Source organism: Mya arenaria, chromosome 4 (assembly GCF_026914265.1).
Source record: "Mya arenaria isolate MELC-2E11 chromosome 4, ASM2691426v1".
Lineage (NCBI taxonomy): Eukaryota > Metazoa > Mollusca > Bivalvia > Myida > Myidae > Mya > Mya arenaria.
Genome location: NC_069125.1, coordinates 42,453,504 through 42,468,891, shown reverse-complemented (window position 1 = coordinate 42,468,891; position 15,388 = coordinate 42,453,504). Strand labels below are relative to the sequence as shown.

General features: G+C 37.6%; 1 protein-coding gene across 1 annotated transcript; it reads left to right on the top strand.

The window, feature by feature from the left end:
* The first annotated feature begins 3,495 nt into the window (after positions 1 to 3,495).
* LOC128230813 (uncharacterized) lies at positions 3,496 to 13,796 on the top strand. The gene is made up of 7 exons (XM_052943255.1): positions 3,496 to 3,510; positions 3,934 to 4,118; positions 9,968 to 10,019; positions 12,248 to 12,361; positions 12,547 to 12,747; positions 12,858 to 12,992; positions 13,115 to 13,796. Exons 1-7 carry the CDS (start codon positions 3,496 to 3,498, stop codon positions 13,289 to 13,291), a joined length of 879 nt encoding a protein of 292 aa, XP_052799215.1. The 3' UTR covers positions 13,292 to 13,796.
* Positions 13,797 to 15,388: the final 1,592 nt, after the last annotated feature.

Genomic DNA, 15,388 nt, shown 5'->3' with positions numbered 1-15,388 from the left:
GACAAGTTGGTATTTTCGCTTATTACTCTAATACTCTTGGTTCAATTTACTAAATACTTCACACAGTTGTTCGGGACCATGACACAATGAGGTTACATAATTCCATATTATCTTAAATAAAAATTATGGCCCCTGATTGACTTAGGAAGTAAGGTTAAAGTTTTAGGGCAAATTGTGTCAAATTAAAGTTTTAGGGCAATTTTGGATTTTACTAATAACTTCTAAACCCTTCATTCAATTCACTTAATACTTCACACAAATATTGACGACCATCTTACAATTAGGTTACGTAACACCATTTCAGCCTGAATAAAAATTATGGCCCCTTATTTACTTGAATTTTGGTTAAAATTTTAAGGTTTCCGGTTTAAAGTTTAAGGGACAGTTGGGATTTTCACTAATTACTTTAATACCTTTCATTAAATTGGCTTAGGTACGTACTAATTAGCATAGTTGATAACGGCCAACACACAATGCGATTACATAACTCCTTATTAACCCTACGGTGCCTATTGGCCCTTAATTGACTTTTTATTTCTTTTTTCATTGCCGACGTTGAAAGGCACATTATTTTTTTTAATATATTATTTATTATAACCAAAGTGAAACCTAGTTATTTGAACGACGTACACCGTTGTTCGGGCGGACCTGCATGAGGGCGGCGTCAAACTCACCTATGCCGGTATCAAATAATTTTAGTTATGTTTGACATATGTTGACAAAACTTGGTATGGAGGCAGAGTTTATGGAGACCTTGCATGGGATTGCATTTGGGTCCCCTACGATTAAGGTCTCTTTAATTAAAGAAGAAAAATATGGCTGGTACTGAATAACTTTAGTTAATGTTAACATATTGCAACCAAATTTGGTATTTAGGAAGAGTTTATACTTTCATGGGATTGTGTTTCAGGCTCCGAGAGTCGAGGTCAAGGTCACTGTTTCTAAAACTGGTTAGTACTGAATAACTTAAGTAAGGATTAAAATATTGTGACCAAACATGGTATATAGGCCGAATGGTTAATAGTGATCTTTCATGGGATTGCGTTTGTGGCCCCAAGGGTCAAGGTCACTGTTACTTAAAAACAAAAGCGGTTGGTACAGAATAACTTAATTTAGGATTGACATACTGCGACCAAACTGTTATAAAGGAAGAGTTTATGGAAACCTTTTTTGGGATTGCGTTTTGGGCCCCTATATAGTCAAGGTGAAGGTTATTGTAAATAAACATAGGTAACAGTTTGGTGACTGAATACCTTAAGGTAGTGTTGACATATTGTGAAATAACTTGGTATGTAGGAACAGTTTGTGGGGGACTTCCATGGGATTGCATTTGGGGATCAATCGTTGCATCGCATTACGGCGTTTCTTGTTTTTACTTTTTAACTCGTCTTTGTTATAGCTTTGGACAGGCACATATTACATCATTATTGTATTCATTTCTAAGACAAAGCGGCATGTAGTCGAGCGTGCTGTCATACAACAGCTCTTGTTTGGTAGAGAAGTGATAAATGTATTAATTAACATAATTCAAACATCACGATCGTAGATCGGTTTTTATATGTCAGTTTACCCGGCCGTAGATCGGTTTACCCGGCTGTAGATCGGTTTACCCGGCCGTAGATCGGTTTACCCGGCCGTAGATCGGTTTACCCGGCTGAAGATCGGTTTATCCGGCTGAAGATCGGTTTACCCGACCGTAGATCAGTTTACCCGGCCGTAGATCGGTTTCCCCGGCCGTAGATCGGTTTACCCGGCTGAAGATCGGTTTACCCGGCTGAAGATCGGTTTACCCGACAGTAGATCAGTTTACCCGGCTGTAGATCGGTTTTCATAGATCAGTTACCCGGCCGTAGATCGGTTTACCCGGCCGTAGATCGGTTTACCCGGCCATAGATCGGTTTACCCGGCCGTAGATCAGTTTACCCGGCCGTAGATCGGTTTTCATAGATCAGTTACCCGGCCGTAGATCGGTTTACCCGGCCGTAGATCGGTTTACCCGACCGTAGATCAGTTTACCCGGCCATAGATCGGTTTACCCGGCCGTAGATCGGTTTACCCGGCTGAAGATCGGTTTACCCGACAGTAGATCAGTTTACCCGGCTGTAGATCGGTTTTCATAGATCAGTTACCCGGCCGTAGATCGGTTTACCCGGCCGTAGATCGGTTTACCCGGCCGTAGATCGGTTTACCCGGCCGTAGATCGGTTTACCCGGCCGTAGATCGGTTTACGCGGCCGTAGATCAGTTTACCCGGCTGTAGATCGGTTTTCATAGATCAGTTACCCGGCCGTAGATCGGTTTACCCGGCCGTAGATCGGTTTACCCGACCGTAGATCAGTTTACCCGGCCATAGATCGGTTTATCCGGCCGTAGAACAGTTTACCCTACGAAGATCGGTTTACCCGGCCGGACTTGGACTTGGTCACACTTAGCTTTTACTCTGAGAAAAAGTAAACCAAATTAAGTATGTGAGAAAGATGATATATAATTATTATTATTCTTTTGAATAATTGAAGAGTTGATTCGATAATAAAATGAACTGAAATATCATAACAGAATGTTAACATATGAAGCAGTGACGTCACAGTGGTTGACCAGTAGCTGGTTATGGTACATTCACCAACACGGATATATGTCCTGGCGTTTATGGATGAATACATTTCAATCAAGTTGGGCCAAAGTCACGCCCATGTGGCCACGGACCTCTTCAACCTTTGTGCATGTCCAAAGGGTTGAGAAACGTGCCGCAAGTTTGTGATATTGAATACGTTTTGACCAAGTGTTGGTACCGATTGATTCGGATTACTGCGTTGAGATACGGCTCAGGTACGGATCGATACGGATTATTACGTTAAGGTACGGCTCAGGTACGGATCGATACGGTTTATTTCGTTAAGATACGGCTCAGGTATGGATCCATACGGATTACATCGTTGGGATACGGCTCAGGTAGGCTCGATACGGATTACTACGTTGAGATACGGCGCTGGTACGGATCGATACGGATTACTACGTACGGATCGATACGGACTATTACGTTGAGGTACGGCTCAGGTACGGATCGATACGGATTACTACGTTGAGATACGGCTCAGGTACGAATCGATACGGATTACTACGTTGAGATACGGCTCTAGTACGGATCGATACGGATTTTTACGTTGAGATAAGGCTCTGGTACGGATCGATAAGGATTACTACGTTGAGATACCGCTCTGGTATGGATCGATACGGATTATAACGTTAAGATACGGCTCTGGTACGGATCGATACGGATTACTACGTTGAGATACGGCTCTGGTACGGATCGATACGGATTACTACGTTGAGATACCGCTCTGGTATGGATCGATACGGATTATAACGTTAAGATACGGCTCTGGTACGGATCGATACGGATTACTACGTTGAGATACGTCTCTGGTACGGATCGATACGGATTACTACGTTGAGATACCGCTCTGGTATGGATCGATACGGATTATAACGTTAAGATATGGCTCACGTACAGGTACGGATCAATACGGATTTTTTTACGTTTCTATCCGTGGCTAGACGTGGCTATCCGCACCGCGTGTGTGATAGGGACACGCCCAAACCGTTTAGTTGCAGCAATGAAGTTTTACTTGCATGAAGTGAAGCCTGTTTTTTTCATAGTCGCCATACAAAATATTGTTTTTTGTTGTTGTGCAAGGCAGACCAAAAAGGCAAAGACGACGAGTTCGTTTATTTCCCGGACTCTGGATAACGTAGATAGATAGATCTTTCATTTTCAATAGCATAACAATTACACAGGTGAATGAACAATTTCAACGAAACATAGAGAAACAAAATATACACTTACATATATATATTATTATATAAAACATCCATTTCACCACGACTGATGTACATTGTACAACAGCTGGCATGGCTACTGCTTGTCTATATGCAGGTCCAGCAGATCCAGGATGATGCAGACGCTTTGGATCTCATTCTGAGACGACGGCGGAGGAGAGTCCTGAGGCGTAAGCGGCTTTGGGTTCGAAAATGGCTGGACGAAGTCAGACGGTTGCAGCAAGGTCTCAAACTGTTCGAGAGCAAATGGGAGAATGGAGAACTGATGGAGATATCGTTTTTGTAGGCAGTGCAAAATAACACGCCGACAACGCAATGTGAGCGCCGTGGAAGCGCAGTGCACATGCAGTGCGCGCGCCGTGACAACTCGTTGCACGCAGTGGAAGCGCCGTGAGAGCGCCATGCGAGCCCAGACAATCGTCAACTAGAACTCCGTAGGAACGCGGTAGAACGCCATGGAGCTCCGTAGAAAGGTCAAGGTCGCCATGAGAACGCCGTGACATCGCTATCTTCATGATATATATCATTTTTTTCCAGCGATCTCACGGCGCTCTAGGAAATGCCGTGCAATTGCAGTGGCAACGCGCCTAGGGGTGACGGGTGTTTAACAATGAGGGCTAGCCATTTGTTTTAAAAGCGTACTGACAATATTTCAGAGAAATGTAAACGGTCATCAGATGTGCGTCATACGGATAACGAAGCAAACTTGCGCTTCTCTTTACAGCAAAATGGTGTTGTAGTTTCACGTTGAAGTTAAGCACTCATTGATCGAATTAAGTTTAACAATGGAAAAATGCACACATATACAATTACAAGGATAGGTGAAGCATCATTGGTGTTCCATTATCAGATAGCATACATGTTCCTGTTACAGGCCCATATCATTACTCTCTCGCTTCTATAAAATTTTCGAAAACGTTACAGCCGAACGGATCAATTCTCTCGTGTCGCCAACAAGTAACACCTTCCCCAGTCCACAACTAAACGGGTTCCAAACGGATGACCACATCATTTCATCTCCATGAAACAATTTACTATGATATAGAGAATGACAGCAACGCTAATGCCGCATGTCTTGATCAGAAGGCCGCCTTTGGCACACTACGACACTCCATTACTTCTCAAGTTAGGTCGACTTGGCCGTAAAGATGAAATACTTCGAGTCAACAGGACTCAAATGTACAGCACGATGTTGGCCACGGCCTTATATCAGATACCTTCGACGTGATACATGTCGTGTGTCAAGGAGGAGTGTTGTCCAGTTTTTAGGTTTGAGCTTTAGCTCAAGACTTTTGTAGCAGACCAAAATCTTTCAACTGGGTACATGTGGAGTTGAAAGTCATCTTGGAAAGTAGCAGATCTCAATAAATATCAGTTTGTGAAACATACCTGGAACAATGTTTTATTTTCGAAGTTCATGTTTATTCGAAGTAAGAATGTGTTATAGTTTGCGTATATTAACAGTAAACACTTGTAAATCCCGGAAATGAAAGGGAAAATTTCTATAAACTGGAAAAGGCAGTTCTGGATCTGATCTCATTGAAACTGCATTGCACAAAATTGTAGGAATACGATACTACAAGGGAGGGAACTCAGATATACAATACATAATGAATTAAATGCGATTTTCTCCCATCTGAACTGCTCTAGTGAAACTACCTAAATGGATGAACTATACCTAGTAGCATCGTATGTTAGATGGAAGAACATATTATGTCATTATCCATTAACATATACCTCAGCTTTTATAAACATATATTTGCGTTCTCATCCAACTTCCTGGTAAACTGGGCCATTTTCCTCTTCATTGCTATGTGCAAGTTCAAGGTTATCCACCCATGCGCATGTAAGTCTTATGTTTAATGGATATTTTAATGGTTTTTATGTCCATACAGCATTGCTACTTTTTTAACCTATGTTCAGAACAGAAACAATATTATCAACAATACACTTGTGCTCACATTTTCCTGAAATTGGTCAGTAGGCATAACAAAATAACACACTAGGGCACATGTATTGATGAATCTGAGTATCACCTTTTGCTACATTGTGCGTTTTACTCTGCTATAACTGTTTCCATTGTAACATTTCCAACTCATGGAATACACCCGATCGATTCGTATTGATATTGTCATGAAAAAAATAAAACATTTTAAAATGTTTGTATAAAAGGTGGTGGTGGTGGTGGTGGTGGTGGTGGTAGTGCTGCTGCTGCTGTGGTGGTGGTGGTGGTGGTTATGTGGTGGTGATGTGGTGGTGATGTGGTGGTGGTGGTGGTGGTGATAAAGTGGTGGTGGTGGTGCTGGTCGTGGTGGTCGTGGTTAGTGCCATGCTATCATTCTATGAATATCAAATAGAAGTAGCATTGCTCAAGCCGTTCAGCACTATCAGTGCTTTGATTTCTATCTCGCTAGCCTATTGAGAGTCAAGTAGGCATGGCTTCCGGCTTTTGTCTGCCAACTGCGGCAGCCCAACATTTGCCGACGATATCGCGGTCATACCGTTACCCCGATATCAGCTGCAGTGTATGATAGATATTGTTTACGGGCACTGCAAACGTTAATGTAAAAAAATGTATTAGCAAACAAATAAATTACGTATAATTTTATAGCGACTCTATCAAACGAAGGTTTTTGTCAGATGTATGTAAGCTGTTGATTAAATATAACAAGCAATTTGTACATGTACTAACTTTCTACTTCTGCGTCAAAAGAACCACTGCAGGGGTGGTATTCAGTATTGGTCTTAACTGAATGTAATCAAAGCGCGAAGCGCTGAAAGACCATCAGCGGGAAAATATGTGAGAGTTGCAAATGTTATTTGAACTATGGGAATGAGTGAAGGGCACATAGATAAAAGTGAAAAATGTGCCGAGGGCCAAGACCGCTTGTGCCCACACTGGGCGAGGAAACAAGCATATGTTTATCTATTTTAGCGTCTTGTGTCATTTTGTTTATGTAAATGCCACTTCATTCGTCGTAATACCCCTTCCCCATGTATTTAATGTTACAATGCACGTCCCTTTCAATTGTTTCTAAAGGGTTTTCGCTGCATTGCATAGATATCATACAATAGGAAAATACAATACATCATATATATCATTTCCTTTTATGAACATACACGTTTTGTTTAATGAAAATAATTTCTTAACAAACAACTCCAGCAATAATTCCATTCAAAATGCATCACTTCAGCCGACGTCATGATCCCCATGTATTTAAAATTACAATGCATGCCCCTTTCAATCGCTTCTAAAGGTTTTCGGTGCTTTGATTAGATATCATACGTAAGGCAAGTTTTATGAACATACACGTTTTAAATGTTTGAGGAAAATGATTTTATTTTTTCGAGCAACTTTAAAAATAATTCCTATCAAAATTCATAGCTTATCAGATGGGTCGTTTTCCGCGGTGAGGACAAACATGTGGTCAGTTAATGTATGTAGAAACTATTTTTAGAAAATCTGTCAGTTTATGTAGTTGAAACTATTTTTTAGATTATCGGAAATTGTCTGTTCTAAGAATGGGAATATGATAGTGTTTTTTCAAGTTTTATTGATAAATAAATGTTATTTATGTGTTACGTAAATATCTGTGTAAAAATAATACAAGTACTGTTATGAAGGCTTCGCACACTTTAGATGTTTTACAGGTTAAATCCGATCTACGTTGCTTCATCAAGCGTATGCATGACTCACTGTCGTATCAGGGCATGTGTGTTAGAATAAATTGAAAGCCTTATGTCCAAAACAATGGCAAGAATTCACCGCAACGAAGCTATTACGCAAAAAAATGAAAACATCTTATTAGAAAAGTATACGCCTAAAATCATAGAATGAATAGTATTTTTTAATTGTATAGCAGGCAAATCATAGTATTTGAAGCATTAGCAACGCGAAATTGAGATACATCTATTTTGACTTTCAGACAATCATTTTTGTTTCTTATCTCATTAAAGTAATATCAAATATACACCATTACAAATAAGCGTGCTTCAGGGCCACTGCAGGTTATAATAACAAACCCTGCAGGCGATGGGACACTTGCGGTCGGTAAAAATTTCTAGAACATCTTGGGCTAAACTCAGAGTGAATATTAGTATGTTACCTTCCTACCAGAGCTTCCATTATTTTGACCCATTAAACTAATAAATATAATGATCTAAAAATAGTTATATCCTGCTAAAAATAAAACGCCGGGATACTGAAATACAGCGCGGAAATAGCCGAACAACTAAGAACTCGTACTCGGAACGCAATACAACTAAACTATTTCTATGATTTCGTCGTCATTCTGCTAAACATAGAGCGCATTGAGACAAAAAAAAATGGGTTAAAACGACATGAATAGAAGTATTTCTTTGGAGTTTGCGGTCTTAAGACTACCTGCGCGCATGCACAGATAGTCTAAAAAGTAAAAACGATGTGGCTTATCCGATTGATCGGTATAAATAACGGACCAATACAGTGAAAGGAGTCTATGATGTATGACCATAAGATTTGCTTGCATATTGAACACCAGCCCCTGCAGATACGCATTGTTAACAACGCTGCAATACTTCAATACAAATTCATATGCTGCAAATGATTGTGATTTTACGCAATTTCGTATTGTTCGACTATGTATACAACCTGTTACTAGGTACACTCTAAAAACATTTTTTTCGTGAAATAGCAAGGAATACAGAAAATTTGTGGAGCAGACCTTCGATTTTAAGAAACATACTTTGTGCTTAATGTAACCTAATAACCTAAAATCTTTTAGGAAGAACTAGTGGATTTATTAAGCGAAAACAGGCTTTATTACGCAAATGAATGTTCTTTTCAGCGGACAGGGATATATGAAAACCTTTATTACTTGGAACATATCCAATGGACACTACGACTTCTTGCAGCACCTTAAGAACTTTTGTAATGACACAGACAGAAACGTACTATTTCTGCAAAGTTCCGACAATTATATGTTACGGTGTTTACGTGCTCACTTTGACTAAAATACGTTTAAACGGCATTTATTAATACATGTACCACAATGACTGTAGCTGCATGCTTATCAATTATTACCAATTATTGTTTCCTTATTTGATTTGTATACTGTTCAAATGAACTGCATATAAACAAATTGCCGTAAAGACCTTAAATTTTGTTTCATAAATGTGGTTACGTACGAAGCAACGCTTGTATGTGGCATAATACACACATATATATATATAGTCTTCCCATAAACTCCTTTATTCTTTATTTATCCTTCTTTCATTTATTAAATAAGCACTACACAATTTATATATTCTATTGGAATCACATTCTAAACCTTTAACTATATATATTTCTTAACAGTCTAAACAGTGCATTTCTATTCATGCTGTCAAAACATTTCTTCATGTCGACACACACGCATTATAATCGTTTTGCTCTTCATTCAGCAGTATTTTTACAAGTTTTAGACAGTGAATGGTGTCAGTTGTTGAAAATCCATCACGAAAACCAAACTGTGCATCTGAGACTTTGCTGTATTTTATTTCATCACATCAAATAGTTAGTGTTTTATTCATGATCGGGAAAACGATCTTTGCTGATCAGCTTACATGAGTTATTCCCCCGAGTTTGTTTGTCACGGGGCCTCCTTTATTGCAGACAAGAACGATAATTCAATCCATCCATTTTGTCGGGAAATGACCCGACGAGAGATTTAAACTAAACAAATCCGCTAAATGTCCAGACATTTTTTCCAATAAGATCAATACAATACTCATAGAAAAGCTTCTGGGTACCGTTTTAGATTTCTGATCGCATCATTTACAGTAGCTGCTTGTATCGTTATTTCTCGGTCGACCTCGTAATATTCCATTTTCATTCACCAGAGATTCAACAATGCTAAATCTAATATGATACGCATAGCATCATCGCTCTGGCATACGAGAATGGTCATATTCTAGCGGGAAAAAAGAATTTGTGTAACAAATATATCTTAAAACGTCTGACAATTGATAAGTGTATATTGTTTAGCGTATCGATGCACTTTTTCAACAGAAGGGTGTTCTCATTAAACTTGTTTATTTGCAGAACAAAGTTCAGTCAAAAAGTTGTTGTTTCTTATGCTTTTACAGACTGCTTATATGTACACGTTTGTCAGAAAGCGAGAGTACGACGAAACCGCTACGGAGGACCACAATAAGACAAAATCGGTATGCCAAACTATGTGCCATCGTAGGAATGAAAAGATGTTCACACTATTTCTGTTGCTATAGCACACGCATCTCTTTGCCGAAGTGAAACAAAACCTGGTTTTAATAATTGGCAGAAGAGATTCAGTTTCAACTGCTTTCTTCTATTTTTTGTAGCTGTGAGTGGCCTTGATTCTAGGGGCCCAAAACATTATCCCATGGAAGACCTCCATAACATCTTCATACATATCAAGTTTGGTCACATTATGTCAACCATAAAGTAATTCAGTACCAAACGGTAATCTATTTTTAGCAACAGTGACCTTGGCCCTAGGGGGCCACAAGGCAATCCAATGAAAGGTCTCCATAAACTCGTCCTATAAACCAAGTTTAGTCACACTATGTCAACCATTACTAAAGCTATTCAGTACTAACAATTGTTCTATTTTTAGTAACAGTGACCTTGACCTTGACCTTAAGCATAACTCTAGGGGCCCAAAACACAATCTCGTGAAAGGTCTCATCACACTCTTCATATATACCAAGTTTGGTCGCAATATGCCAACCCTTACCTAAATTATTCAATACCAATCATTTTTCTATCAATAGTAACTTTGACTTTGACCTTGATCCTAGGGGCCTCAAACGCAATCCCATAAAAGGTCTCCATAAACTCTTCCTATATACCAACTTTGGTCACTATATGTCCAACCTAGCTAAATAAATTTAGTCGATACATAAAGTGACTTTGACGCAAGTCATTCTAATTACTTGTTCCCTTTGTGAAAACCTAGTTAAGAATATAAAAATGTGCCCGTCAAAACAAATGAAAAGAAATATAATCAATCAATCAAGGGCCATAATTTGTATTGCGGGTTAAAATGGGGTTATGTAGCCTTATTGTAAGATTGTCGTCAATAATTGTGCAAAGTATTTAGTCAATTAATGAAGAGTATAGAAGTGTTTTTTTTATTAAAATCCCGACTTGCCCTAAAACTTTAAACTGCCCTAAAACTTAATCCTAAGTTCCTAAATCATCCAGGGGCCATAACTTCTATGAAGAATAATATTTTATTTTTGTCTGACAAAACATGGCCTGCTTATCTTGTAATAGCCTAGTTACAAAAAGAACAAGTCGTATAAATACAACACTGACAGTAACGTTTCAAGGACGGTTAGATTGTGTATAAATCCGTTGTTACAATGGCGTTACCATCAGTGACGTCACAGGTGGTATTCGCTTACATCTTGAGTGTCAGAAAACTGAAATATTAAATGTTTCAAAATAAATATAATCTAACTAATATATGAATATGTGCCTGGTTGTAGATACTACTATTTGTAACAGATTTTAAACATATTTGAGGTAATGTACATACATGATTTTTGTCGAGCCCGCATGCGGTGAGCGAGACATAGTTGACACAATGGCGGTTCAACGCAATGCTGCCTTGATAAATTTGAACTTGATGTGTATCCGGAGAGTACTATCTTCGGACACAACGCAGTTTTCTTTTGTTCAAAAAGATATACATTTTGATGTCTTCCTTGTTCTATAACATTTGGTCAGCTGACATTCTATGAACACTTTAAAACATCGTATCATATTACATGTATATCTAGAAGACTACAAAAACTTTCAGGTGTTTCAATTCCAGACAAGAGACGAACACAAAGGAACCCTCTTTAACATGACAAAATCTAGAAAAGGGACCGATTAAAAGGGTTGAACATGTTGCCTATGCTAACTACAGATTGCGTACTCTTTTTAAACATGTTATCATCAATATCGTGTGTAAACAAGGTGGCAGCGTTCGAAAATGTATTCTCATTCAAACACGGACTGATGGGGCTAATACCAGGATCTAATATATCGAGTTGTGAACACTAGAACAAGCTATGATGCATGCGGTTACAGTCCATAATTAATCGCGGTTATATTCAAATCAGTAAAGTATATTGGTAGGCATTGCCATAAATTGCGGCTATATATACAGATGTATGTTGTTTCATAATAACTTCACAATCAATTATTATACATGTAATTATAAATCAGAATAAAACTAACTTAAATAGTCAACGCAGATTAATACGTCAAAAATATGTTGTTTCATGGTCGTTGAGTATTATATACTGATAGCAGTGCGAAAGTTTGAATAAATCGTTTATTTACGGTATAATTATGTAAACTTTGACAGTTTAATCTGAGTGGACTATACTAGTTACGATATACAATTAAACAATTTTAGGTTACGACAAACCAGCCTGGCATAATTCGAACAAGAGAAGTGTCGTGTTTCTGTAACCGCATCGATTCAAGTGGATGTGACTGTTTCAATCCAGTTATCACGGAGTTTGAAAAGGTAATAAACATAATTCATTTTGCATGTTTGCTATTATTTTACTTATTCTGTATCTTAAACTAGAATTTTGAAATACACAAATCTACACTTAAAATGTTGTCTGATTACAAATTGTTTTAACAAATGTATGCTTGTTTATTACCGTTTCACCGTAAGACATTAATGCATGGACTCTTATTTTATAGAAAAGATCACCAGATTCTCAATCACATGGCACCGGTGTTTCTGCTGAAACAAATATAGACACAACCTCTGACAACATACTCAGAAACGAGACAATGGCCAATGCCTCATCTACCGATTTTGTGGTCAATGTGGATATACCGGAAGTTGCTTCTGTCGACGCGTCAGGGGATAAAGGCACACCGGACAACTCCGCCGAAAAAGTAAGCATGTTCTACGCATTGGTAACAATATTAAAATGCTTTATTTTTTGACGCAATCTTATGTTTCTCATTTAAAATGTTATCGCAATACAATTTACTCATTTACACAGACTGCGCCAGGACTTCTGAAACCAGTGGTAACTGTAGATCAGCATCTCATTGGCCAATACATCGTTGTAGAGTACGACGGGCTGCCTTATCCTGGAGAAGTTTTAGATGTTGACGAGGAAGATCTTGAAGTTAAGGTATGCATCCTTTCTTGTTATGGTATTTAAAACTATTACATACTAGTTGTTCTTTGTGTAATCGCTACTCAGCAGTCACTCTTCGAAGACATGTTGGTTTATAATATTCCATTTTTTCTCAGGTTATGCACAAGATTGGAAAGAACAGGTTTTTCTGGCCGTTACTCGACGACACTCTGTGGTACCACAAAGACAAAGTTGTCACGATACTGGACGGTGCTCCTGTAAGGGTGACTGGGCGGCATTGGAAAATAAATCATGATGTTTGGGACCAAATTGAAGACATTCTGGACTTATGAATAAATGACTGTGGTCATTATTGGACGGTGCTCCCGAGAGTGTGCCTGGGCGGCATTTTTAAATGACGACGTTTGGCACCAAATCGAAGACATTCTAGACTTATGAAAAGATGACATATGTTCTTTGTGTTTAATATTCATGATGGTTCTTGGAGAATAGTTATAACTGCGTTCCAGTTCATATGTTTATTGTGTTTTGTCATTTCCGTAACAAAAATTGTCAAATACAGTTATGTTTTAAAAATTTATCCACGTATTGCATATAATACACTAAAAGGTATATATTTTTGATTTGTTAGATAAATGAAATAGTTTTTGGTGATTTTACATTGAAAATTTATGTGTTTATCAACTCCGTAATATGCCTATCATTCCCATTACGCATTATCAGTTCCGTAACATGACGTTTTATGAGTGTTGTTAGTATCATTTAGGAATATTATTCACACCTTATATGTCATTTTGCTACTTTCAAATTAGTTTTAACAATTGGTTCTGATTTGGACCATTTCATCGCACTTGTTTTTAATTAAAGACACATTTTGTAAACGTTTTTTTAAAAAAATGACCATTCTTCAAAAATATTGCAAATTTTAGTGATTTAAAAATATTAAGGATATATTTTATATCATAAAATTGAATTCAGTAGAAAAGATTTTACCTAAAATCTATTGTTTGCAATCAACTGTAATAATAGTATTGGTGTAATTTAGATTCTAAATTAAATTACGGAAATGATATTTTTATCTTGTTGTCCAATAAAAAGTTATGAAATTTTATCTGGAAGTTGCCATTTTCTCGTTGTTGAATATACTGTCTGCACGGGGCATGTTAGTAAAAACTTAAAACTGTGGATTTGGGTACATCTTCTATTATACATAACGTATTCCTACTTGCCTAGATGTTTTTAAAAAATAATAGATTGACCCTTAGATGCCACGTTCATATTAGTTGGTGATCATATCAATCGTGTCTAGCCGTTTAATAACGAACTCCATAACACCAATTAAATAGGGATGGAAACCGGATACCAAATCGGTATCCGGATATTCGTATCAAGTATTCGAATACTATCCGGATACTCGTATCAAATTGTTTTCATAATAAGTAAATTTCCTATTATATGTCACCCACCTTCTGTTATTTGACATAAGTGTTCACTTAATTTATAATTCGTCATATGGCAATTTCACTTTTTCTTTCATTCTTTCTCAGTCTTAATAATTTATAATGTATTAATCAAAGCTAAACAACTCATTTTACGTCATAAAACTCATGATGAATACCATATAAACACCTCGCGAATTTGATAGTCACTTCGGCCGAGGTGGTTTCTTGATTACTGACACGTGTTTTCGAGTTTGTTGATTTATCAGCAGGTTTCATGTTAAATGACGCTTTGATTATTTGATAGTCGATTGTAATTTTATTTCATTATATTGTTTGATTTAATGCAATACCTACAATTTCTGCGGTGTTTTTTGATGAAGGATATAATTGCGGAAAATTTTAAGATAAGAAGACAAAAAGACGATCTGATTTTTCTTTATTTACATGCGTGTACTTTTTTTATTTATCAATAAACTAAACATGTTTACATATCGTATATAAATAAAATAGTGGACATGGTGACGTCAAGAGTTGTCTGCCTCATGGTGGACTTTGAAGGCGTAGTCGGTGGACTGCATACGGGGGTTTTTTTTCATGTGATTTCTAAGATTTGAAGTTCCACCACAATATACCAGTTTAACCTTACACAGTTGACGCACAACACTTTTACCATCCTCGGATTTTGTGAAATACTTCCAAAAACTTGAAGTCAATGTTGGAGGCATATTTCCGTTGTCGTGATGCAGGAATAACGATTAATAATTCAAAACACAATTACAAGATGCAAAATGATGGAAATTTAAATGAAAAGTGAAAAGATAAACACATTTGTTTTTATATTTATTGTTCAGATAGCAATAATTTCTTCTTGCATATTCATCAAAATACGATTGGTCATTAATAGCTTTGATTGCACGACCCTTATCTTGTGATTGGACGATCAATTCCTACGGATTAATGATCAATCCGTTTAATATCAACTAGTGC